This window comes from Octodon degus, unplaced genomic scaffold, assembly GCF_000260255.1.
Source record: "Octodon degus isolate 3935 unplaced genomic scaffold, OctDeg1.0 scaffold00017, whole genome shotgun sequence".
NCBI lineage: Eukaryota > Metazoa > Chordata > Mammalia > Rodentia > Octodontidae > Octodon > Octodon degus.
The window spans coordinates 7,899,855-7,925,433 of NW_004524593.1; the positions used below are offsets into that span (position 1 = coordinate 7,899,855).

A 25,579-nucleotide genomic window follows, 5' to 3' on the forward strand; every position below is an offset into this window, starting at 1 on the left:
CGCCACCACACCCAGTCTCAATTGCAGTCTCAGCATACCCTGGGGATCAAACCCTGGCCACTGTGCTCTGCCTACGCAGGTGCTTTAGTTGGCTGAGCAATTTGGCTGTCCCTACTCTCAGTTAATTTTAAGTAATTACTTGTCATATTATGAGATGCCTATGAAATCATTAGCACCAACAATTAAAGAGGAATGGTAAATGTTTAAAAAGTTAATCTAATTAATTTTTACCATTTTGTTCTGTTGATGTTGATGGAATGATTAGTCTAATGAACACTAGAATTACAATTCTGAGTCATAGGAAGTAACTTATTTGTTGCCATCATTTGCCAAAATTTTACTCTGTGTCTGTTCAAAATAAGAACTGTTTTATGTTTGGGTTTTTTAATTAAAGTGTATTTGCCCCCACATACAATCAGCTTATCATCTTTCATAATATCTAGATATTTATTCTAAAACATTTCAAAAAGCTGACCAATAAGCCCATTAGAAATTCTAACTTGTCAAAAACTACACTGAATTAGTATCATATAAATTCTTAAAATGTTTATTGGTTATAATTTATCTCATTTCCAACTTGTTATTTTGCACTGGTTTAAAGAAATAATATATTCACTTTCTTGGTTTTTAAAATAATATTTTTGCCTAATCTAATACTTTTTCCATATTTCCATTATACCATCTTTTACAAATTCTCACTGTTCCTTTCCACAATTTCTTATGACTAATCTGTGTTTCTGAAAAACTTTTGAGTAAGCCTGAATTTCTTTTACCTTGAGATTTTTTTAAAATTTTAATTGCTACCTTGTAGGTTATTAGACATTTTAGTTGTTATAAGTTTAAGATTCACCCAACAATATGACTTTACTACATTTAAAACATCAATATTAATACCAAACCACAACTTTTCTGCTTTCAGTAAACTATTACTTATAAAATCAGTCTTCTCTCATTTTCCTTACATATAGAATAGCAATCGAAGAATGTAGCTTCATTTATTTACATTTTTGGTAACACAATCTTCAGATAGGCCTATTAACAAAGGCAAATTTTGTTTAAGAGTCACAGCTCTAAATGTACACGCAACATTTCTTTGATTCTATAATATGCTGTAGAATCAGCATTTGTAGTCTTTTTCCCCAAGATACTGATCTCACTAGGCACTTTTACTTCTTTTATAATAACTACACTTTGCTAACAGTGAGCATTAGTGAAAGGACAAAAGATTTAGGGATCATGAAAGACTACATAAGCTTCCAATATTGGCTTCTCCACAACAAATTAGTTTCAAAGTAAGTCATAACTCCCTCACAAGGCTGTTGAGAAAGCTATGGAAAACACAAGATTAATTACCTACTGCACAGTAAATGCTTAATTCAGAGCAAAAACTATTGAAGGGTCTCTTCCTAAAAGATTATTTTCTTCCCAATATATAGAAATGGGACAGAATGAGGAAGAGGTTCCCTTTTCTGACAGTCCTGCAAGTCGTTAACACTGAAATTCAACCAGGTTTATGATTTCTGTTGACCGTACAAGGAAAAAATACTTCTATTTTCTATAGACAACTGCCAATAGGCACAAGTGACTATGAATGCTGTTAGGGGCACAATAAATCCTAATTTGATTCATTCTGCAAATTAAAAGTTGTTAATTAAAGTGGAATAGCCAACAGGTGGTACATTCTATCCTGAGGAAACTTAGAGGAGAAAATGTACTTACAAAGCTTTAAAAATCATTTGTAACCCAAAGTTAAAAATGCTTCATTCTAATTTTTTAGGAATTTCAAAACAACAATCTGAAGTATCTTCCCCTAGGGTAATCTATTTTCTTTTTTCTTTTCACTAGAATTACTTGTTGGAAGTTCTTTTCATTCAGGTGTCAGAGTAATATTCTACATTTTTTCAACTAACCTTATACACTGCACTTTCTTTGCAATGTATCTCCCCCATATGAGTTGTTCTACTATCAGCTAATCTCAGTTTCTTTTTGTAAAGCAGAAGGTTATGGTGGTGTCATTGTTTCACTTTGTTACAAGGACTAAGTAGGCAAATAAACTGTAAAATGTAAACATGAGGCCTTCACAAAGGACCATGCAAAACTAATCTTTTAACAACTAGACAAGTGTATTGTTATTATACTGGCACTTTCATTAAATGTTGTTCTATCAAGTCTACATTATATTATATACAAAAAACTCACATAATACATTATTTGTGGTAGCAAAAGTAATAGCTGCAAAAGTAACTAACGTATTTCTTATATTATTACTCTGTAGACAATGATAAAATATGAAGATCAGTAGCTGGTAACAGTTTCACTTTCCTTTAGGCAAAGCTGCTAATATGGAACTCTTTCTTACATAGATATCCAAGATTCAGATAAAGCTAACCCTGTTTTAAGTCTCTAGATCATGGAGCTGATTCTGAGACACAAAGTCCAATAACCAAATAAATCAGTTACTTATTAACAAAGACCTTCAATAGCCAATGTCTCAAAGAAATGTAAAGACATCTGCATAGCATTCAACATATAACCAGTCCTAATTAGTCACACAAAAAGTCATCCTTCATATGAGAATATTCTGAAGCCAAGATGAAGTGTATTTCCAGTTGGTTATTTTCTAGTTTTGTAGGGGGCTCTCCAGGTTTTCGCCTTCCTCAGGAGATTCTAGCTTGGCCACTGTTACAGTGCTGGTTCCAGGAACATCTGGTTGTTTATCATCACCATCAAAGATAATGTCTTCTGGATTTGGCGGAGGAGGGCAGAATTCTTCACTTGGAAAGATCTCCTGGAACACTGTTTCTGCTAGCTTGACTGCGTGCTCACTTCCCAGTCCAGAGTCAGGCCCAGAGCAGACATAAACATTGCAAGGTAAGCCACAATATGAGCTTCTGCTGACTCCTGAGGAATCTCTCATATTAAAATAAAGAGCCCATAAGAGTCTTGGCTTTCTAAGTTCTTCCTCATCTACTTCTGTTTCGGCAAAAGGGGTGAATAATTTTTTCACCACTGATTCTAAGTCTTCTCTTGCTGTTTTTGAAGATTCACAGGACAGATGTACTAGATAGGTACCTTTAATACATGTCATGGTTGATGAACATAATTCTGTGACTCGGACAGAACAAGCTCCTGGTTCCACCGGAGGTACTATCAAAATGGAAATCTGCTGATCAGAATCTGTCTTTAGTATAGACTGATCTGTAATAAGCACTGCCCTCGAGATCTGCTTATATTGCACAGTTGAGCATGTTTCCTTAGAAAGGTAACTATCTTCCACAATGAAATAGTTAGCATTTATTCTTTGACCAAAGTGATCTATAACTGCTTTACATCTTCCAGATTCTTTGTCAACTACAAGGCATTGGATTTTATGGCGAAGGCAATAGATGCCACCAAAAACTGCACACATCCTGCAAAAACATTGAGGAATTTCTCCTTGGCCATACAAAGGAAATAAAAAGGGAGTGTTGCCATACCGTCCAAGACACTGCAGGAAGTTTTTTGTTGCTTTAAGGCCATCTAATGTGCAAGATGAATCTGATGTCATTGCAATGGAGTGTAGTATAAAATGTCGGAGGTTGGGGGTTAGTTTTTTAGTTTTTAAGTACTCAGAAAACAAACACTGCTGGAAATCTTGATATTCATCAGGATGCTGTTCATAGTCTAAACAGAATGTAAGAAATTTCATTAGCATCCTCTTCTCAATCATAGTGAGTTCTTTGCTATTAAAGACATCTGCTCTGGAGCAAGGCACCTGTTCTACCTTTCCTTCCCGAAATGCAAGAATCCTAGTGACATTTTTAAATTCTGCATAACGACTAACATTTGATTTGATTAAAAGATCAATCAGTGATCCTTGAGAATACAGCAGCTTTGATACCAAATCAATATTAAACCCTCTGCTTTCTTTAACCATTTGAGGATAAGTAATTGTATTTCTCTTTGGTTGACTGGTACTGTCTTCCACTGTAGGTTTGTTTTCAACCATATCTCCATCTGAAACTGGATGCACACAAGTTTTTTCTCCACAGTACTTCTCTTTGTCTAGTGACTCCTCTGTATCACTTTCTTCTAGTGAAACCTTGCTATCACTTCTTGGGGTTTGTTCAACAGGTATTTCATTGCTAGTAATGTCTGATTGTCTTTCTTCAGGCATTTCTGCAGAATGCAGAGGTTCGGTGAGGGTATCAGATACTGAGGAAGCATCTTTCTGCAGAGCACCAATCTCATGAACACTGTCCTCTGCATTTTGGCTGGCATAACAAAAAACTTCTGTGTGCTGAATAGTCTCAGCCTTCCTGCAAAGAGCAATGGCTTCTTCTGTTTCATGGATCAAATCTTGCCACGCAGCAGCAGTTTCCTCCTTGGAGTCACTGTTTTCCTGACACTCCTTCAACCAGGAAAGCAATCCTGAAAAGCTGAAGCTAGCCCAATTCCCTCCATAGTAACTTCTTGAATCAACATGCAGAACCCTCTGTCCACTTCTTGAGCATGCAGCTGCAAGGATAGATTCAGGCAAACCTGTCCCTATTATAACCACATCAAACTCTGTGGGAAGATTATCTGCCATTGTAGGAGGTAAAGATTCAGGTAACAGCTGCTGATGAAGAAAATATGTATGAATCTAGGCTGAAGCTCTGCTGAAATGTGATTCCAGTTCTTCCAGCAGCACTGAGTTTGCAGGTCCTAGCTGTTTAACTTGTTACCCTTTTAAAGTTTTTTATATTAAGTCAGTAGCATAGAAACATGACAAAGGACATCTAATCACATCTGAGAATACTAAAATGGATGTGTAGTTGTCATTCCTGTATTTCATCTTAGCAGTAAATGCCAAAATACATCACATATGCATTTGTGACTGGAACTCTTCTCTGAAAGAAGAAAATTCAAGAAAGAATACAATTGTAAACAATATAAAAGTAATTTCATGCAACAGCAATTATAATCCACTGGGGCCTGACTGGTTACCTGGTTACAAACCTCTACCAACAAGTCATGAAATGCTTTTTCACATATTTTCTAATTTCCTAAAAAAAGAATAACAGATATACCCACCAGCGCCAAATCAGGCAATGTAATAATAATAAAGAATAGACATAATGTCCCATAAAAGTTTAAAAAATTAACACAATTCCTTGCTTTTAAAATATCAGAATAAGGTGGGCATGGTGCTGTATGTCTGTAATCCCAGCATTTGGGACTTGGAAGGCTAAGGCAGGAGGACTGCTGCAAGTACAAGGCCAGCCCAGATAAAAAGTGAGTTCAAGGCCAATCTAAACTACATGGGGAGAACCTGTATCAAAAAACAAACAAAAATAAAATACCTGAATAATGATGTTTGTAAGTAGGATATCATGTCTGTATCTTGTACAGCAATTAACCACTAGGAAGAATATATACAATGTGTTAATTATTGAAACTGTCCTACCAGTTTGGTTTGAAACTGTCTCACTGCTATTTGTTTCTCAGTAAATTTATGGAAAAAAAATAAGAATATAGACAGTATGAGCTTAGATAAAAAGAAATGCTTAGCTTCACTGTGCTTATGGAAACAGATAAAATGATGTCTACCATGACAAGCAAGAAATATTTCTGAGAGCAAGAAACAATGGGTGTTTCTTTTGAAAGGGGTGATTCCAGAACAGCTGAACAGACCTTTTAATGGTCCAAACACCCTTAGGAACTGTAGCAGCAATATGAGACTATTTTGAGTTAACCTTGCTGATTATTACAAAGAATTAGTTCAGTAAAACATTTGGCATTAAAAAGTACATACATTAGAACATGCTTACTGAGGGATAAAATGTTCATATAACATCTTTATATGGATTCAAATGTGCATATTTTCTAAATTTTAAAAATTCTTAGATTCAGATATTAAAATAATTGAACATCTATTTCTGACATTTGAATAGTGATATTTGTTGTCTCTGCAACCCTGAATCTCTGGACCCCAAGAAAGGGTTTTTAAAAAAAAAAAAAAAAAAAATCCTCTGTTGAGACTAACGTGCTATTTTTATTTTTGAAAGTTTAGTGAAGAAAATCTGTTAACTTTAGCTGGTTATATTCTACATGTAGAACAACTATGTGACATTAGCTATAGCCAGAAGTGGGACAACCAACAATCTGAAGGACTTACCTGTAAGTCTTCTGGCTAATGCACTGTACAGACCTCAGCACTAGGCTTTCTGTGCTTCACCACTGTCAGTAACAGTGAACTTTTTTGGTTTTTCTTTTAATGTCTAACATTCACTATTGTTAAATCTATGAAAATCTATGTGGTGTAAGCTGGACTTGCCAAAGCTACAACATATGATTATTCTGGATTTGGGTAAATCAGCCATTCAATCACAACTTATATAACTGACTACGTCACTCAATTGCCCAGTCAATTTAACTGAAAGGCAAATCCTAACAATCCTATCCATTCATATTCTACCTCAAGAATATCAGAGATTCCACTTATTTTCAGCATTTTCTTTGAAGCCAGGATTTGAGCAGAGAGTAAAGCAGTTGTCTTGGTCTAGTGGTCTACTCTCACACATATATATGTGTATTTCTCCATCACTTATCTGGCCTTCCAGTAGATGTGAAAAGAAAGACAACCTATGAAGAAGTGTAACCACAGTGTGTGCTTTCCTTGGCTTGGCAGGGAATAAGGCTAAGGGTGGGAGTAAGAGGCTGAGGCTGAGGGTGGGAACACATGGGCCATAAACCCCAAGGCTCTTCTTAGCCTGCTGGGATCAAATACTCCTCAAAATACAAAGCAAGTGGAATCAGCTTCAAGAACATCAAGCTCAACTACTCTTTGAAACAGACAAAAATGTTGTTGGGGAGGTTTGGTGAATTGGGAAAGCCCATACAATAAGTCAGCCACAGGATCTAGAACCTGCCCAGTCTTGTGCCACCAGACCAGTGGTTTTCCCACCAGATATAGCAGTCCTTCCAAAGCCTCTGGAGCATTTTAACATTTCTTCCCACTTTAACTTTATGGCTAGTTCTTGCTCAAGGGTAAGAAAAGGGGAAGTATTTTCCCTTTCATTTTCCTTAACTCAATCTAGAAGCACATTCCAAGCAAATAATTTTTTTTTTTTACCTTTACTAAGAACATTTTAAGCCCCACAAATAGCATCATGCACTCTTGTCTATGGGGTTTAATCAAATCTCTGATCCTCTAACCTGAATGTCTACCTCTAATTTTAAAATGAGAATATAGATACAGTTGAAAGGATTAAAAATGCCCTGAGAAACAGCAGACATAAGATACAATGTCAGGTGGAGATGGTTTCCAGCAGTCTTACAAAATAATTTCTGATCAGAAAGGGACTCCACCAGGATTGGTGAAGAACAAAAGGAAGCATGTAGGAGATATCAAAGAGTGGGTGCTGCAGAGGGAAGAGGGTGGATTTCTTTCTTATAAAGAAATTCAATGCAACCTTATTATCAACCTCCAAGGTGCAGAAACAGAAATTCTGAGCAGAGAAAAGGCACTTCTGGAAGTAGGAACCTCCATGTATGTGAACAAACGTGGTATCCATGCTAGGCAGCATTAACAGTAACACTTCGGGCTTGGGCTAGAATCCCCTTCTTCAAGGGGCTTTTAGGTTCAGGCCTGCCTAAAGTTTCCTAGTTGGTATTTTTAATTAATGTAAAGAGTACAATCACATAACCATGTATACCACCATCTACATACCTATTTGGTTCCCTCTCCAAGTTCCAAATTTTTGTGCAAAGGAAATTCTCAGATTCATTTTGGAAGAAGAGAATACTAGACTCAGAGCCAATCATCTAAATGAATGACTAGCTCTCTGACATTCTGTTGCCTCCTAATTACGTATTAAAAAAATGAATCATTACAATACCACAGTATTTGGGTTTGTCAGGGTACTGGACGCTGGTGACTAAGAAAATATTTGTGATAAAAAATATTTATAATAATGCTACAAAGATTGCTCTTTAACATCTGCCAATGTACAAGCAGTTATAAATTATCAGTGGATTTTCAAGATTTAAAAAGGAATTTTTAAAATCTGAGAAATACACATTTCCATTTCTAATCTTTGTGTGAATGAAATTTCTGGGGCACACAAAAAAATTTCTTTCCTGTACTTACTGTACTCTGTGTGGGTCGTTTTCAAAAAGTCAAATCCCATTGAGACTTAGAACTTCTGTAATGATTAGAAGTAATTCTAGAAACAAATCTGCAACTATCAAGTTCTACTTTAATGAAACCTACTCACTACACAGCAATTTGTTCACCTGCGATGGGATTCTCTGAGGCATCGGTAATCTCAACTTTGACTGTGCTACGCCATAACCTAGGAAGAAAAACAGTAAAAATAGCCTATAGGGAGCATGCCATTTTGCATCTGAGGCCATGAATGAAACTATAGCACTCTTTGGGACGCATTTAAAAGTTTACAACTGCTATCGAACAAAAGAAAAAATATATATACACTGCTCCTATTTTAGGTTTCTACCTTCCATCTCACAAAACTAATAGCATATGACTTAAATCGTTTTATTCCCTCCTACAACTTTCATGAGTTAATCACTTTTTTGTTGTTGAACCTCTTCACTCCATAGACCCTGCTTTTTTTCCCCAAACTGAAATGCCCTGCAAAACTGTATCAGGAGATGAAAACCAGAAAAGGCGAGGAGAGGCTGGAGCTGAGGAGCCGGGAGAGGGCGGGTCAGGGGCTGCGTGAAGGCAGCGCGGGTGCAGGATGCGAAGGTGGAAGGCGTGCGGGGAGCTGGGGCCGGGAGCGCGGGCGGGACCGCGACGGGGAGGTGGCGGGAGGGGAAGGGGACAGAGGCCGAGCGGAACGCGGACGCTCAGAAGCTGTGGCAAGGCGGGAAGAGAAGTTTGCAGGGCGGCGGAAGCTTCCCCTCCCGGCCCACTCACCGAAGAGGCTGCTGCTAAACCCGTCCCACACGCAGCCCACGGCGTCCCACACCCAGCCGTTCCTCAGGCAGGACACGAAGGTAAAGGTGACCCCGAAGAGGGACACCAGCAGGTCGCTGAGGCTGATGTTGGCCAGGAAGAGGTGGGTGGGAGAGCGCAGCCGCTGGAACTTGTAGTAGAGGACGAGCACCAGCAGGTTGCTGCCGACGCCCAGCAGCCCGAGGGAGCCGAGCAGCAGCGCCAGGCGCTCGTAGGTGCCCGGGCTGAAGAGCGGCGCGGAGCTCAGCGTCCCTGACTGCGCCGCACCCTCGGCCCCACCGCCTTCCCAGTGTCCCTGGCCGCCGCTGCGGTTCCCCGAGTACATGGCCCGGCGCCCACACAACGAGCAGGACAGACCGCGGCGCGTAGCGCACTGGGTGGGGCTGGAGCTCGAGCTCCGCCGCGGGCTTTAGCCATTGTGCGGGCAGGCACCCCGCGCCGGGACCGCCCTCCTCCGCCCCTTCCGCCCGCGCGCTCCTCGTGGCTCCGCCCCCTCCGCGTGCGCGTCCCCGCCCTCCACGGCGCTCCCGTACTCCCGCCCCCTCAGCGTGCGCGTCCCCACCCACCCTTGCGCTGTCGCAGCCACGTCGGTCTCGGCGCGGCTCTTCTGTGCTCTAACGTTAATGCGCGCGGGGTCGAGTCTGGGTCCTCACACCACGTCTCCCCGCACCCGGCTTGAGAACATAGTGTTCCTTCGCCCGTTTCATTCATAAATATTGATGCCCATGCCCACATAGGCTTTTTCTTTTCCTGAAAAGCTGGAATAACGCTACTTCCCAGAACCTAAAATAAAGGAACTTGTAAATAAAAATAACAAGTCGGAAAGCTTGGGAGATGATACTAAAGCAAACGATCGTAGAAACAACAAAATAGGGGGAGAAGGAAAACTGATAGAGCACCTGAGAACTGGAGGATGAAGTGGAGGGCTGCAGCAGGGAGGGGTGGGACACCTGCCACCCTCAGGGTTTCAGGACCCGGAAGGCCCGCGTTAGAGGAGGACTAAGGTTAAGCCTCAACTGAACCCCACATCCTTGTGTCCCGCCTTGATGCAGGGACAGATCTGTCCCTGTCTGCTGAAGCCCTTCCTGGAGGTGACTGTGTAGGCTGTGCCCCAAAGCTTCAACCTAAATCTGACAGGTATAGAGAAGAAGGTGCTATATTTAGAACAGCACACGTTTTCCACTGGGCCTTTTCCCCGGTAGCAATGAAAATATAGCGCAGGTCAAATATAGATCGTGAACGTGATCACACTCTTCAAGGATACCATTGCCTCTGTTCCACACAGTCCCTACCAAGGCCTCCCTGAGCCTTCGTGTCAAGTTGTGTCAAGTTGTCCAGAGCACCTGGTAGCCAGCAAGAGTAAAGACGCTGTAACTGCCCCACCTCCTGGGTATGTTTACCTCTCCCACTTGGGTGCAAAAGATCAGTCAGCTAGTGACTAGCTTCAGAGAATTCCAGTTCCAGATTCCCCAGAGAGAATCTAGCCTAGCGCACACTGGTGGTCTGTTTTTCATACTGTTGGGTTGAACAATAGCCACAGGGCAGTTACAGCGTCTAATTGGACTTGTCGTTTACGAAACTAGCCAATTACCCTCGAAATCGTTTTCTATTTTAGACATACATTTAACAAGTCCTATGTGTCACATGTTTACTGTGTTTTCAGTATAGCACCTCCTCTACAGTAAATTTTCAAAGATATTAGTTAAATGAATGAATGAATGGCTCACTATACTGTTTTGTAAATATTTCATTCATTCTTTGGTGCTGAGTCTCTGCCTCATAAAGCTTACATTGTAGCAGTTTTGGGAGAGTAGACAATAATCAAATTAGAACAAATGTGGGAAGTCAGAGTCTAAGTGTGATAATGTGTTATAAGGCAGACAAAAAGTATGAGAAAAGAGAAGTGGATTATTATTAAGATATGGTAGGGTGGGCCATGGTGGTGCATACCTGTAATCCCAGCATTCTGAGAGGCTGAGGCACTTGGAGACTAGTGTAGCCAACTTAGTAAGGCCCTGTCTCAAAATAAAAAATGGGGATGTAGTCATTGTGAAGGCCCTGGGTTTAGTCACTAGTACCACAGAAACAAACAAAAAATCCCAGTGTGATTAAGGTAGTACTGATCAAATATTGCACATACAGGATTCTGGTACTGAAGGGAATCTGTGTTTAGACTATCAGAGAAACCACAAAAAAGCCAATGTGGCTGGAGCAGAATGAAACTAGGAATGAAGGCAGAGATTGTAATGAAAGGAGTTTGGCTTTTGTACTCTCAAAGTCCTAGACCATCCCCATGCAAGAGGAGTAATAGCAGTGAATGCATAAGAGGAAAAAAGTCATTTTGCAAACATATAAGAACTTTCGGGCAGGAAACCTTTTCAGGATACACACATATGATTTCCTTTGTTAGTATGTTTCTTGTCAGTTTCAGATTTACATATTGATGGGTGTGATACTGGTGACAGATAGTGGCAAGATACTACCACTTTAAAAGTAAGTGCAGTTTCTTTGATGCATTTTGAGTTAATATTATGTATGATGTAACATGAGTCCAACTTCATTCTTTTGTGTATAGATAGACAGTTTCTCCAGCATTTGTTGGGAAAGCTGAATAAGCTTGGCATCCTTGCTGAAAATCAATTTGCTATATCAAGAAAAAACACCAAAACAACACTCAGGATTTGGAAGCAGTTCATTTATGTTGACAGGCACTAATTGGGAGCATTCCCAAAATATCAGGCCTCAAAGGCCCACAAGGGCAGGTTTTTATGGGTTGCAAAGGTAAGGTGCAGAGGTAGAGTGCTTGGCTGTCTTTGATCGTTTCCTACAGTATGCATCACAGTGACCAGCCATTTGTAGGAGACAGTAACAATCAGAACTCCAACAGGAACTGTCACCTGAACAACTGAAATACACTGGGGTGGGGGCGACAGCAGGCAGCAATTTTTGCTACATTTTTTCCCTCTTTTATTGTCCCCAGCAAATCCTTGCTTGGCAGATTATATGTGATCTTTTGAGACAAGGCCCAACTAGAAGCAGTAACATTCAATGGTCTGAGAATTGGCCCTAGCCAAGGTCCCCAAGATTGGAAAGTTTTCCCTTAGTTTTGTTTTTAGGAAGACACATATTTCCCACTTAGTGGTCATAATTTACTCTGGCAAGGGAGTGAAAGAGTTGATCTGATCTAGGAGAGTATTCAGTTTTCGTTGGGTGATCATCAAATCTTCGTCAAGTATTTGACTAATTGTCAAAAACCACAACTAGCAGAGGAGGGGGAGCAAAAACCAAGTTGAATAACACAATATCACAAGCTGAAGTGGAAGGAAGAACTGGGGTAAGGTGCCTGGAAAGGCATAAAAATTAAGGGGGCTCATGCTTTGAGATATGGAGCAATCCTGTGAATGGTGTCCTTAGGCTTCAGCCGGGCATGACTGGTCTGGAGTTACCAGAGCAGGGCTTTGAGTGCATTGTCTTCAGAGTGAGCCCTGGAAGAGCTATCCAGGTAAACTCTCCAGCAATTTCTGGATGGGCTCTTTTAACTCTGAAATGAATGATCTAAGGCTGGATTTCTGAAACTTGCAGAGGTAGTTAATATACACTTGGGCTACGTATATGCCAGGGTGTTTACAGGTATTGATGGTCTTTTAGCTAAATTTTATGGAGTTAGATACAAGCATTTTCTATAGCGTTATGTTTCTGTCTCAGTTATCTTGTTGTTGCTGGAACAAAATACCTGACCCCCAAAATTAAGGATGAAAGGTTTATTTAACTCACAGTGAGTGGAGGTTTTAGTTCATACTTTGCTGGCCCTAAGGCAGACTCTAAGGCACATGGCAGAGGGCAGCAGTTTATGGTGGTGGAAACAGCAAAGAGCAAAGGGAGAAGATGCAGCTGTGGCTTCTAGCAAGTCTCTCTCCCTTCTATATGGACAGCGAAAACTGAAACTCTTATGAGGAAGTGGCACTCTCCATCATTCCTCAGTTTTCTTTTATATCCTTTAAGTCCTGAGTCACTCTAGGGAGGGCCCTCTATGCTCTAAGGAAGGGCCTCCATGCTCTAGGGGGAGTTCTTCATGTCCTAGGGAGGGCCCTCCAAACCCTAGGGTGTGGAATTGCTGAGCCAATTTAGTTCAGCTTTTAACTTCTCAAGTTGACACAATGTATAAACCGCTATAGTTCATTAACATTTTTGGAGCTTTGTGGCCTGTATACTGTATGTAATTTCTATTTAGTTGCCTCTGCTACAAATACAGGCCTGTTGTTGTTGCCAGTGGTGAAGGATAGGCCTGATCTATGGTTGATTTTTCACAGCAGGATCCTAACTACATTTGTTTCCCGCTCAGCTTGGGTGGGGAATGACTCAGGCCAGCCTGAGTATGTGCAGATAAGCACTAAGTCTATCCATATATTCTGGTGGAGGTCAGAGCCAATGACACAGACACTGAAGTCTGAGTTGGCTGCAGGGTATGGGTGCCAGCACTGTGGCTTGAGCTTGCAGAACATCCAGTGGGGACAGGTTTGGCCCTAATTAAGATGGGTCTTCCAGGAGTACCAGGTAAAGATTTCTGGCTGAGGTTGATGTTTCAATAAGACCCCTAGAGGAGGCCGAGGCCTCTTTGGATTATTTTGAGTGTGGGTCTGGCATTGTTGGTGGCAGTTTTCCAAATAGCAGCAAGAAGCAGTTTGTTGTGTATACCATCCATGTAGGAGAGTTTTGGCCATAATGGCTTTGTCCAAGGTGACCACAGCATATCCAGCCTGTCAGACTCCACTCCTAACAGAAGTACTTCTGTTTGTAAACAGGATGTATTCAGAATCTGTCAGGGGTGTCCATTGTTTAAAGTCTGATTGGCTTGAGAACAGTTTGTCAGGTAGTGCCAGGCAGTCATGCTCTGATGGGTCTAGCTTGGTGGGCAGGTGTGTGGCAGAATTCAGGAAGTCCAGTATGGCCTGTGGCCCCCAGGCAGCCCTTAGTGACTGAATTCAAGTATTTGTAGGTCACTGGCTGCTCCCAGGGGTTGACAGTGTAAATATATATATATATGGCGTGTGTGTGTGAGTGAATTCAAGGATCCAGATTTTGTAGAGGCCATCAGCTCTTAAGAAATTTGCAGGGGTTTTTTTTGTTTGTTTTTTGTTTTTTTGTAACCTGTTTCTGCCAGATATTGTAGCAGAGCTTTTATGCTTTTCCAGCAAGCAGCTTGTATGTCATTAATGAGAAATGCAGTGGTGTGTGTGTGTGTGTGCGCGCCAGGAAACTAGCAAGGAGATATGTGGACCCTTTCTAAAGAGGATAAACAAGGTTTTGAACTTCTGGGAGGTTGAATCCAGGTCAGTTGACCTTTGACCCAGAACTAGAGTCTTTCTATGTAAAGGTGAAGAGGGGAATGGCTGGCAGGAGCCAATCCATGGCAAAAAAAGACATTTGTTAGGTCCAGGCGGGTGTACCAGCAGGCTGTGGATGGCAGAAGACTGAAGCAGGGTGTATGGATGACAATCATGGAGACTTTGGCCATCAGAGATCCTGAACTGGGTTCATAAGCAGGAGAAGTGTATTTTAGCACGTTGACAGTCTATTTTTTTTTTCCTTGAGGGTCCATGATGGCGAGCAGGAGAGGACAGAGAAAAGGTGCTGGTAGCTTGGCTAAATCTGTTTTGAAAGCTTCCTGAAAATAGTGGGAGAGTTCTTAAGCCCCGGTGGCAGTTGAGTCCAAGTGAGCTGGCCCTTTTATCCTGTCTCAGGATCTTCCCAGTCAAAGATTTTTCCTTACAGCATAACCTACAAGCAGAAGAAGGCATCTTTTAAATCCAGACATGAAAACCAGGTGGCATCTGGAGGTAGTAGTCCAGGAAGGGTGTATGGGTTGGGAACCGCACAGTGCAAGGTGATGGCTTCATTGTTGATGCCATGGAGATCTTGCATTGACTGGTAATCCCCATTGAGTGTTTTTAGTTGGAGGAGCTTAACAGTCTGTTAACTGTTAAGGTGCTTAGCAGTCTATCAGGATTCCAAATGGCGTTAGTCAATTCAGGCGTGATTGGATGCCTGTGTACTTCCCATGACTTTGGATATTGTCTGACAGCAATGGTTGGTAGCCAGGCCTGGAGGCAGATCTTCAGTCCATACCACTGGGAGGAGAGTTTTTAGAATTTCAGGATTGTAGTTATTGTCTCGGGCTGATGCAGGCACCACTTTCCTCTCTAGCAACGGTCAGATTTGAAAGTGCAGGATTAAAGGAGAGGGAGGCTGAATAGCTTGGTGCAAAGGAAACAGTTGCTTCTAATTTGAAGTGGAAGTCTCTTCCTGGAAGTGGTATAGGGACTGGCTTATGCAAGAAATTCATGTTAGGTGAGATGGCCTCCCAGGCTGTAAGATTGTGCCTGCAGAAGAGGCAAGAGGCAAGAATCCCAGTTGCCCCAGTGATGGTGACCTTTTCCTGACAAAGAGGACATTTGCTTTTTGTCCTCTCTCTTTGATGTCCTTAAGAAGTGCTTGGCTGATTTTATGCTTCTCAGTAGAGTGATCTTTGGGATAGGCCATGGCAACTCATTTGTCAGGGCTGACAGTCCAATTTTTCCTCAATCAAAATGTGAAACTCAGAAGGAATTTCTGACAGTCATCTCAGGTGGGTGTTAGATGACACCATTTGAACAGATAGGAATCAGAAGGCTCAGGAGGGAGGGCCTGTGTGGCTGAAGGCCAGCAATAGCTAGCTGGAACTGGTTTAATTGACTGGAAGTAGATGAGTCAGGAGCAGAGAGTGAAGCTATAGTTGCTGGCAGCAACTGCAGCAGCCCATGAGGGTGCTAAGGTGGAATATGTGAATATGTATCCATCCTTGCCCACCCAATTCAAGAATTTGTCTTCTGTGGAGACTGGCTATCCCCAGTGTCTCTGGTCAGTGTCCTTGGATGGAAAGAACTGAGGCAAGGTGATGTCTCCTCCAGGTGCTCATTAAGGCTGTCCTCAGTCTCTTAATGAACTTGTCACATTCTCCTAAGTAGTTTGGGTGTGGTAATGAGCATCCTCATGCAGAATGGGTTCCCAGTGCCTCTGAACTGCCTCTTTCCAGGGCTTTCCTCTAGAATGTGGGAATTCCTCAAGCCTTTTTGCTTTGTGAGAATAGTCTTAAGGCCAAAGAAGTTCAGTATCTTTCTACACCAGAGTGCTAAGCCATCTATATTCCAAGAATGTCCTTTGCAGAGTATTCAGAAGGAGGAATGGTGACTGTTTTCTCTGACACTCTTGTTTGAAATAACTGATACTCCCTAGCCTTGTGGGTCATGCATGTATCAGCTGAGAAAGAACTACCCTCACTAAATCAAGTAATCTGCTTCCTAGGGCTGGGGAAATGTCATTCCCTGCCCTGTACTCCATTGGGCAAAATCTTGCCCAATGTATCTGTACCTTTCTTCGTTTAGGAATGTAATTTAGGGAATATAATTGAACCTAAAAAAATATATAGGGCTGGGGAGATAGATGGTCTAAGTGCAAGGACTCAGGTTTGATCCCTGGTACCCCATGCCGTGTTGGCCCTAGAACCCAGGGCACATTGAGCTGCTCCCAGACTGGGTGTGGTGGAGCATGCCTGCAATCCCAGCTCTGGTGAGGCTGAGCCCGGAGGATCACTATGAGCCTGAGCGGCATAGCAAGACCCTGGACCAAATAAATGAACATAAGATTAAAAAAAAAGAATCCAGCATTTTTCAGGTTCTTTCATTTCTCCATGTTCTTACACCTCCTCAGAAGGGTGAAATATGGGTAACAGTTTAGTATATAAACTATACCTGTCTGTATTCCCCCAAACTATGTGTCTGTTTTTAAAATGAAATCTCATTTAGAACCTTGATGCTTTTATTAGCCACTTTTCCATCACAAGACTAAACCCCAGGGATGATCACCCTATAAAGACAAAAAGGTTATTTTGACTCATAGTTTTATAAAGTTCAGTCCATGATTGGTTGACCCTGTTGCTTTTGAGGCTGTGGTAAAGCAGTGTGTTGTGGAAGAGCACATAGAAACTCCGTGGTGGAGTACTCACCTGGCAAGCACAAGGATTCAATCCCCTGCACTGCCCTAAAGAGAAATGAAAAGTACCCCCCCCCCGGCACTATTTCTGTATGTGAGCCACCAAAATGAGGGCATAAGCCATAGAGAAGAAAGAAAATACAGACCTGAGGATGAGGAAGTTCCAAAATCATGGTAAAGGAAAGAAAGAAAGTATGAGAGCGGTGCTCTAGTTGTCTGCAACAGTCAGTGCTGCAGAAAAGTGACTCAAGAGACAGACTCATGGAAGAGAGCTGGTACCAAGATGGCTTCTGTCACATGCCATGCTTTATTCTGAATGTGTCTGGGTGGTCCTGGCCCAGATCCTCAGCACCTCCTGCTTAGCAGGGCTACCCGCTGTTGAACTCCTCTGTGTCTGTGCTCTGCTTCGGACATCACCTGAGAATGTTCATTGTGCACCAAGAAGTTCTTCATCCATTTGTCCTGAGAAATGGGCTGGATGTAGTGAAGAAGCAGGAAACAGAGCAACCCATTCCTCCAGCAGGATTCCTACAGGTGGCTGCTGCCTGGCCCACATGACAAACCAGCTGAGGATAAACCCTGGGCCCCGTGTGGGGTCTCACCTGCATACCTGGCTTTCATACTACTCCTGGGAACTGAAGCCAACTACTGCACAGAATCCAGCCCACCTAGATTCTTTTTACCTTCTTGTCTTTTTCTGACAATATAATTTCTTTTCTTATAGCTAAGTAGGTGTTTGCTTCTAGCTTTTTTTTTTTTTAATCACTTGCCTTTTATGTCTTTTTTTTTTTTTTTTTTGTACTGGGGATTGAACTCAGGACCCTGTGCTTGCCAGACAAGTGCTTATTCTACTGAGCTATCTCCCCGGCCCTCAAGGTCTTTTAGATATGAAAAGTAAAATAACATTTGAGGAAAACATGAAAAAGAAAAATGACACTAACAAAAGCTATTAGAAGTACAGAATTATGTGAATACATTAAATTGAAATAGTTCACATAGTTCCAATTAAACTATAAAATTATCAGAATATGTGGCTTAATTTTTAAAAATTAATAGTTTGTCAGAGTAGTGGAAACATGGATGGTTTCTCTTAATCTTTAAATTTATGACTATCACTTTTGTAATTGAGAAAATATAAATGCAATTACATCTTCTATAAATGGCCATAATGACTGTGAATTGCTTCAGCAAACATCTTTAAGATGTTCCAGAAAGCCTAGTATATATTTATATCTGCTTCCAAACTTACTTCCATCTCTTAACTCTTCATTCCACTTTCTTAAGGTTGCTATAATCCACATTCTTGTGGTTCATTTTTATTCCTTTTGTAGACTATCAGCAGTACCTTGCACAAGACACTATATGTTTCTTCATACTTTACTACTTATTTGTAAATATTTTAAATATGGAGCTCAACTCAATATTGCAAAAAAAAAATCAGTGCTATGGTATCAATGTTTGTGCCTTCCATTCATATGTTGAAACCTAATTACCATGTTATGGTATTAAGAGGAGCTTGGGGGAGATGATTGGTCACGACAGTTTCATGGTCGTAGATGGGTCTAAAGCCCTTAAAAAAGAGATAGAAGGAACCTGTTTCTCTTTCTATGAAGACTCATAATTGTTATCTCTGAGGAACAGGATTCTTGCCAGACATCAAATCTGAGGAAGACTTGATATTAGGCTTTCCAGCCCCTAGAACTATGAGAAATACATTTCTCATGTTTACTTAGTCTAAAGTATTTGGTAGAGCAGCAAGAATAGGCTAAGACAAACAATACAGAATAAAATATAATTAAATAATACAATGAACAATTATTTCTTAATAAAAAAATATTTAGTTGACATCCTAGTTTGTAATTGTTAAGTTGTTGCAGTTTCCAGTTCGGTTATGGATTTAGCATCTAAATATAGTCCACACACTAATTTATTTCTTGCTTGGATTACTGAAATTGCCATCTGACTAGTTTCTCTGCTCTACCATTTTAGCCCTTTCATTTTGTTCTTCACAAAGCAGCTGGAGCAATCACATCACCATTCTGCCCTCAAACTTCTCATCTCAGAGGAAATAAAGGCCAAAGTCCTTACGAACAGCCTGGAAGGTCCTGCAGAATCTGACCACCACCTCCTGATTCTGCCCCTATCTCTCTCCCTCTCTGAGAAGGGGAATCTCAATCTCCTCTTTGTGAAAAAGTAGAATGTTACAGAGATATTATGATGCAATGAGGACTATATGAAGAATGGTAACATTATGAGGTCAGAACTTATTTGCTTATACAAACACATAAGTCAGCTGTCCTGCTAACATCCTAATGGGTACCACTTACTCTGATCCATAGAACGGGATTTTTAAGATCAAAAAAATGAAGCAAAGCAAAAGTTGAGACAGCAGAGAGGCAATTGTAAAAACTAGGATTTTCCACTTTGGAAAATTTACAGTATTATTTCTGTACTGAAAGATTCACTGTGTCTATATGGATATTACAAAGGACAAGCGTTCCCTTTCACTTCAGATTTACACTTTCAGAGTGGCCTTGAACAGATTTGAGAAATTGGTTGAACAGATAGCAGCTCAGAAAAGAGATGAAAAAGCAGGCCTGTTTGCCCGAAAAGAAGGTAAGATCCATAATAACCGGGGAAGTCCAGTTGGGTGTGCTGATTAGAACTGACAAAGAAAAATGTCATAGCTTAACAGCAAAGACATGGGACATGTCCTGAAGACCTTAGTTCTTTCTCAGTTCCTCAGTAGCTAATTAGACTTGGGGAAGGTCTTTGTACAGCACTTCTCTGAACCTTGGCTGTCTCAACTGTAAAATTTAAAAAATGGATTAAATGATGCCTAGTGGTTATTTTGTAGGCACTATCATTTGATAGCTCAATGGTTGAGTGACACTCTCAGTAGTGTATACAAGCATATGGTAAGCCATGTATGCCATGCTACCATTTATCTAAGCATATCAGGAGACCGTAAGGTCTGATTGAACAGCATGGCATTTTCTGCTTCGCTGTCCACTGACAGGGCCACTCATGTTTCTCAGCAGGAAGGATTTGAGTGCATTAAGACAAGGGGAATGTGGTGGACATGGTGTTCAGCAGAACATACCTGAATGTAGAACTTTAAATACACCACCATAACCATGGCGAAGAGGAATGGTGTAGTATGCAGTTTGGGGGCATTGAGAACACAGATAAAAAATAGGCTGAATACAAAACCAATACAACAGCCTTGGTGATATAGTGGTGAGCACAGATGACTTTCAAAAGCCAACAGAACAAATCCTGTTATTGCAATAAAAGGAGCAGGGCCCACATAACTGCATGGCCAGCCTTCTAATGTTTTCAGCCATAGTCATGTGATAGATAACACTTTAAGTCTTATCTTCAAGTGTTCAAACTCAAGATAGCATTATTTAAATAGTATCGAATAATTTACAGGTCACTCTAATAAATATAATTTGATTTAATTTTCATGACATTACCATTTTATCCATTTTATACATGAAAACAGGAGGTCGAGATAAGTCACCTGCTCAAGTCATATTAAATGTTAAATCTAAGACTCAGACTTCATAGATGGTAGTGCACTTGGCTGTGCTTCCTAAACTATTCACCAAAACTCTCATCTCCCACTAGTTTGTTATACCTCTTTCTCTTACTGATTTTCTGCATTCTCACCATTTTTTCTGAATCCCCTTTGGGATTTCTGCTCCTTCCAGCCAAGCTTCCTAAATCATATAAGAAAGCAAGGCCAAAAACAAAGCAGTCTCTCAAATTCCCTTTCCTCCACTTCCAAACTACTAAAGCAGCACCTGCCTTCCCCTCCTCCCACCCAAGGCTATCACTTGCTGCAACAGCCCCAGAATCTCTTTTTTCTACTTGCTTTGTCCTCTCAGTCTAAAAATACACTCAGGCATCCTGACCTTAACTTTCTCTTCCCTTCAGCTACTCTTCCTGTATGGTTCGCTTTTGCTTTTCCACTGAATTTCCACACAGCCACCCCACTACTTTTTCAGACTACTTCAGTATGGCTTTCCACATCACTTTGCTAAAAATGCAGATACCTTATCAAGATATTCAATAACCTAATAAGCTTTCCAAATTCAATAATTATTTTCCCTTTTGCATCCATTTGGCAACTTCACTACCTAAACACCAACAGCAGCTTTTGCTTCAAGAAGCCATCTCCACCTGCATTTTTTGTCATACCGCTCTCTTCTGATTTTTCTCTTTTCTTATCCCTTTTGGCCTCTGTCCTTGAGATTTGCCCTACTGTCATCTCAGTCTTACAGCATAAACTTCATCTCCCTAATCTAAACCAGGTATCTTGGGATAAACTTTGACTATGTCAGGGTAATCTCTTTTGGCTCTTAACCACAGTTTCTCAATATAAGAGTCTTCTTGTCCTTTATATTTTTACAGCTTTGCCTCCAGAAGTTGAATCTGCTATATTTATGGCTTATTAGGTCACCTCTAAAATACATATGTTCAGGTGGTGTGCAGGGCCACTGACAGTCAGATTTCATCCTACCTTTCCAGCTTTCTACCTTTCCTGGCACTTTCCTTCCTGCGCTTTTTGCCACGAACTGTTTCAGAGTTTCCAATATGATATAATTTTAATGACTGATTTTGCACATGTTATTCCCCCATGCAGAATCCCTTGCTCTCTCTCTCTCTCTCTCTCTCTCTCTCTCTCTCTCTCTCTCTCTCTGTATTTGTGAAGGGGTTTTTTGTATATGTTTACATGCATATGGCCATGCTTGCTCCTGATTCTGAACTCCTGTTCATATTTCAATACTCAAATCAAATGACACATCTTTGGAAAAACTTTAAACTTCTCTCCAGCAAAGTCATCCTTAGTACTGCTAATGTACTTATTGCTGCCTTAAGAAACTTAACCGTTGTATGTAGCCTGCTGTAACTGATATTTGCGTATTTGTTCCTGTCCCTTGTTCCCCACTCTGACCTGTAAGTGTTGAAGATTTTGCAACCCGAAGGCTAGCAGAGAGTCTGATGACTAGGAAGGAATCCTTAAGGTGGGCTAAACATAGATATCAACTCTGCTTTCATTGAGAAGCTTTCAGTGACAAAGTTATACTGCAAGAAAATGTTGTTCTTCTATCATTTTAAAATCTAGGTAAAAACCTAAATACTGCTAGACAAATGACCTTTCTTGACTCAGGGACTGGCCTGGAAGTTTGAGGAGAAGAGAAATATATAATCATATTTTATATTAGGATCTAATACTGTATGAAATAAATCCATACTCATTTAACAGATATTGGAAATTAGGGTCTAGTTTTCACTATAGGCAAGGAGCTAAGATACTAGAGAGTATTTTTGGTTTTTAAAATATTTTTTATTTTTTTATTTGGTGCAGAGTCTTACTACACAGCTTGGACTCATAGTGATCCTCCTGTCTCAGCCTCCCTAGCACTGGGATTATAGGTGTGTACCACCACTCCCTGTTTCTGTGGCCAGCATGGTGTGTCAGCATAGCATGTGGTACCAGGGATCAAACCTGGATCCTTGTGCTTGCCAGGCAGGTGCTTAGACCTCTAAGCTATCTCCCAAGCCTCAGAGAGTATTTTTCATGGAACAGTATTCATCTAAAATTATATTAGGCAAACTTCAATAATTTGTCCCAGCTTTTAAATATTACCAGTGACTTGACAGAATTGAGATGATCTCAGAACAGGAAAATCGCCTCATCTTCATCTAGTGACATTTACAATGAAACACGTATTTTGTATTAGTTGGTATAAACTTAAAATTTCTGTTGTTTTGGCGATACCAGGGATTGAACTCAGGACCTTGTGCTTGCCAAGCAAGCACTTATTCTACTGAGCTATTTCCCCAGCCCTAAATTTAAAATTTCTAAGTAACTATTTGGATGCATTATAAGAATTTCAAATTGAATATGACTAAAACAAAATATTTTACTTTCCCCAAGAGGCACAGTCCCTTTCCAGTTGCCCATTTTAATAAAACAGTACTAACATTTGCTGAATTTTAGCACTAGAAAACTGAATGCCATTCTAGAACACAGTTACTCAACCTAGGCAATATTGCTATTTTGGCTAAATAATTCTTATCTATCTATCTATCTATCTATCCATCTATCCTATGCATTGTAGAATGCTTTGTAGCATTCCTGACCTCTGCCCACTAGATGCTACTAGAATACTGACCCCATTTGTGATTATCAAATTGTTTCCAGACATTGCCAGAATTGCCAAATTGTGTGTGTGTGTGTGTGTGTGTGTGTGTGTGTGTGTGTGTTTGGAGTGGGATGAGGGATGGGAGATGGGGCACAAGTGATCTTTGGATGCAAACCATTGCTCTAGATGCCTTCCTTTCCTTCCTTCGCCACTTCTTCCCCCCAGTAATTTCCAATACCCTTGCCCTTGTACTTCCAATCATATCTCACCACGTGCACTGCTATCTTTTGGGTGCCCGCGTCACTTGTCCTCCAATTGGAGACACTTTCAGGAGTCAAAAAGTGTGTACTGATAATCAAATTAGGAAAACGCATAAAGGAGGCTTTCCATGGCAGCTCAGCATGTACAGTCACCCTCAGTATCATCCTGGACCAAACCTCTATTATCTGAAGGTTGGACTAGTGCAACAGACCCAGCTGGTTTTATGCCCTTTAATGATGCTTTATCTCAGTAGCATTTAAAAAACCAAAATTTGAGCTTCATGTTATTTTCATGTAAAAAGCCCTCCAGTGAGAGCCTGTCACTGTATTTGGAATAAAATATTAGCTATGGCTGTAGCTTAGGCTTCTGTACTCTCTTCTCAGCTTTCAACGTTTTCCTCAGTCCTCTCTCTGCCTTATGCTCACTTTCATAGAGGACATCAGGGTCTTTCCAGCCTCAGGATTTGCTCTTTATCAGTCTTTCTCTAGCTGCTCTCTTCTGCTTTTCACATGGCTGACTCCTGATTGCTCATCAAATCTCAGATTAAAATTTTACCCTCTTCCTTAGAGAGATATTTGCTGATGTCCCCAACACCATATATTCCTATCACAGCTCCTTATAGGTTTCCTTTCTCATCTCATTCTATGATGGCATTTATTTTCACTTTGTCACTAAGATATGACAGACCCTAAAAAGTCACTAATCCATAAAGTCACTAATTGTAAGTACAGCCATAAATTTGAACTAGAAAAACATTTCTAGTATCTCAGAAAGTTCCCTCGTGTCTTTGTGCAGCAATTATAAACAGATAACCTCTAATCTAACATCTATTAGTGAGTCTTGTTTATCGCAATATGTAAAATGTTTGTTCTTGTTAATTTTCTGATCTTTCCACTAGAATATGAGCTCCTTGAGAGCAGCGATTTGCTATTTAGTTTTCCAATAAGTCCAATGTCTAGCTCGGTTCTGACATATAATTATGCTCAATATTCTTTTCTTAAGTAAATAAAAGAATTTGATTCTATCAATACAGTTTTCAGAGTCCTTGTATCTCATGCTTTTGCCTTTAGCCTCAATAGTCTTGCCTCAGTGAATCAATATTCTGGCAAAAGCAAGATTCACGCAATAATGTTTGTGTTTGCATATGATTAAGGAAACAATCTATATTTGCTATTTGCATACTTCTACCTTCCACTTCAGTTGAACTCTAGTAAATACTCCAGCTGGTGAAACTTTCACAGCAGGAAAGACTAATTGTTTTTAATTCATTTTCTTATCTTTATATTCCTGCACAAAACTGGTAAAAGAATGCAAACAGAAAAAAAGGAGGAGTAGTGGGGTCAGAAATATAGCTCAGTGAGCTGCCATGGCTGGATCCTTGGGGAGCATGGAGATTCCAGCATCCCTGTGTGGAGTGGCATGAATGTTGCTGGTGTCACCCGGAAGAATCTGTACCCCAAGTTAGGAACTGATAGGGATAAGGAGCATTGGAACAGGTTCGCAAACAGGTGGTTGACAGTGCTTACGAAGTGACCAAAGAAGCCTATACAGCCAGGGCTATTGGGCCATCTGTGGCAGATTTGGCAGAAAGTATAAAGAATCTTAGAATGGTGCATCCAATTTCTACCATGATTAAGAGGCTCTATGGAATCAAGGATGATGTCTTCTTTAGTGTCCCTTGTGTCCTGGAACAAAGTGGGATCTCCGATGTGAAGGTGACTGTGATGCCTGAGGAAGTGGCATGTTTGAAGAAGAATGTGGATACCCTGTAGTTGATCTAGAAGGAGCTATAGTTTTAAAGTCTTCCAGTGTCACCATGTCGTTGTCTAGGCTACAGAAGGGTTTCATTGGGTTGTGCCAGTTGTCCTTTTTATCTCACGTGGTTGCAGTACTATTAAGATGTCCTCAGGAAAACATCAGTTTCCAAAACTTAGAAGTAGAAAGGGTTCACAAAATCCCATAGCACTGTCCTGGTGCCAGATGGTGCTGCACTCGTAGTCCTAGTTAGTATGAAGTAGCCTAGCAGCTGAGACACTTCAGCTAATGCCACAAAGGCTTCAGTCACCCTTCAAACAAATGTGTGTTACTCTTACACAGCTTTAGCCACCAAGCCTTGTCTGTCCTTTCCCCAGTTGGTCACAGCCTGGGATCCAGTGTACAAATCCAATATCGCATGTCTTGTGCATAA

At 40.8% G+C, this 25,579-nt stretch overlaps 3 protein-coding genes across 4 annotated transcripts in view; 1 reads left to right on the top strand and 2 right to left on the bottom strand.

Annotated features, from left to right (window-relative positions):
• Opn3 (opsin 3) overlaps positions 1-9,387 on the bottom strand; it is a 46,088-nt gene extending 36,701 nt beyond the window's left edge. The window contains exons 1-2 of one of the 2 annotated variants that reach the window (XM_023710260.1): positions 8,906-9,387; positions 8,241-8,318 (exon numbers count right to left, since the gene is read on the bottom strand). In XM_023710260.1, the coding sequence (XP_023566028.1) occupies positions 8,241-8,318; positions 8,906-9,269 (442 nt within the window). In that variant the 5' untranslated portion in view covers positions 9,270-9,387. The remainder of the gene's footprint in view (positions 1-8,240; positions 8,319-8,905) is intronic. The other variant, XM_004626818.2, reaches the window with a different exon arrangement.
• Chml (CHM like, Rab escort protein 2) lies at positions 792-8,993 on the bottom strand. Its single transcript, XM_012513711.2, has 2 exons — positions 8,906-8,993; positions 792-4,871 (listed from the first exon to the last, which is right to left on the bottom strand). Exon 2 carries the CDS (start codon positions 4,568-4,570, stop codon positions 2,621-2,623), a length of 1,950 nt encoding a protein of 649 aa, XP_012369165.1. The 5' UTR covers positions 4,571-4,871; positions 8,906-8,993; the 3' UTR covers positions 792-2,620.
• A 10,053-nt stretch (positions 9,388-19,440) lies between the features above and the next one.
• Positions 19,441-25,579, top strand: part of Wdr64 (WD repeat domain 64) — a 159,439-nt gene continuing 153,300 nt past the window's right edge. The window contains exon 1 of the mRNA XM_012513720.2: positions 19,441-19,588. Within this exon, the coding sequence (XP_012369174.1) occupies positions 19,447-19,588 (142 nt within the window). The 5' untranslated portion in view covers positions 19,441-19,446. The remainder of the gene's footprint in view (positions 19,589-25,579) is intronic.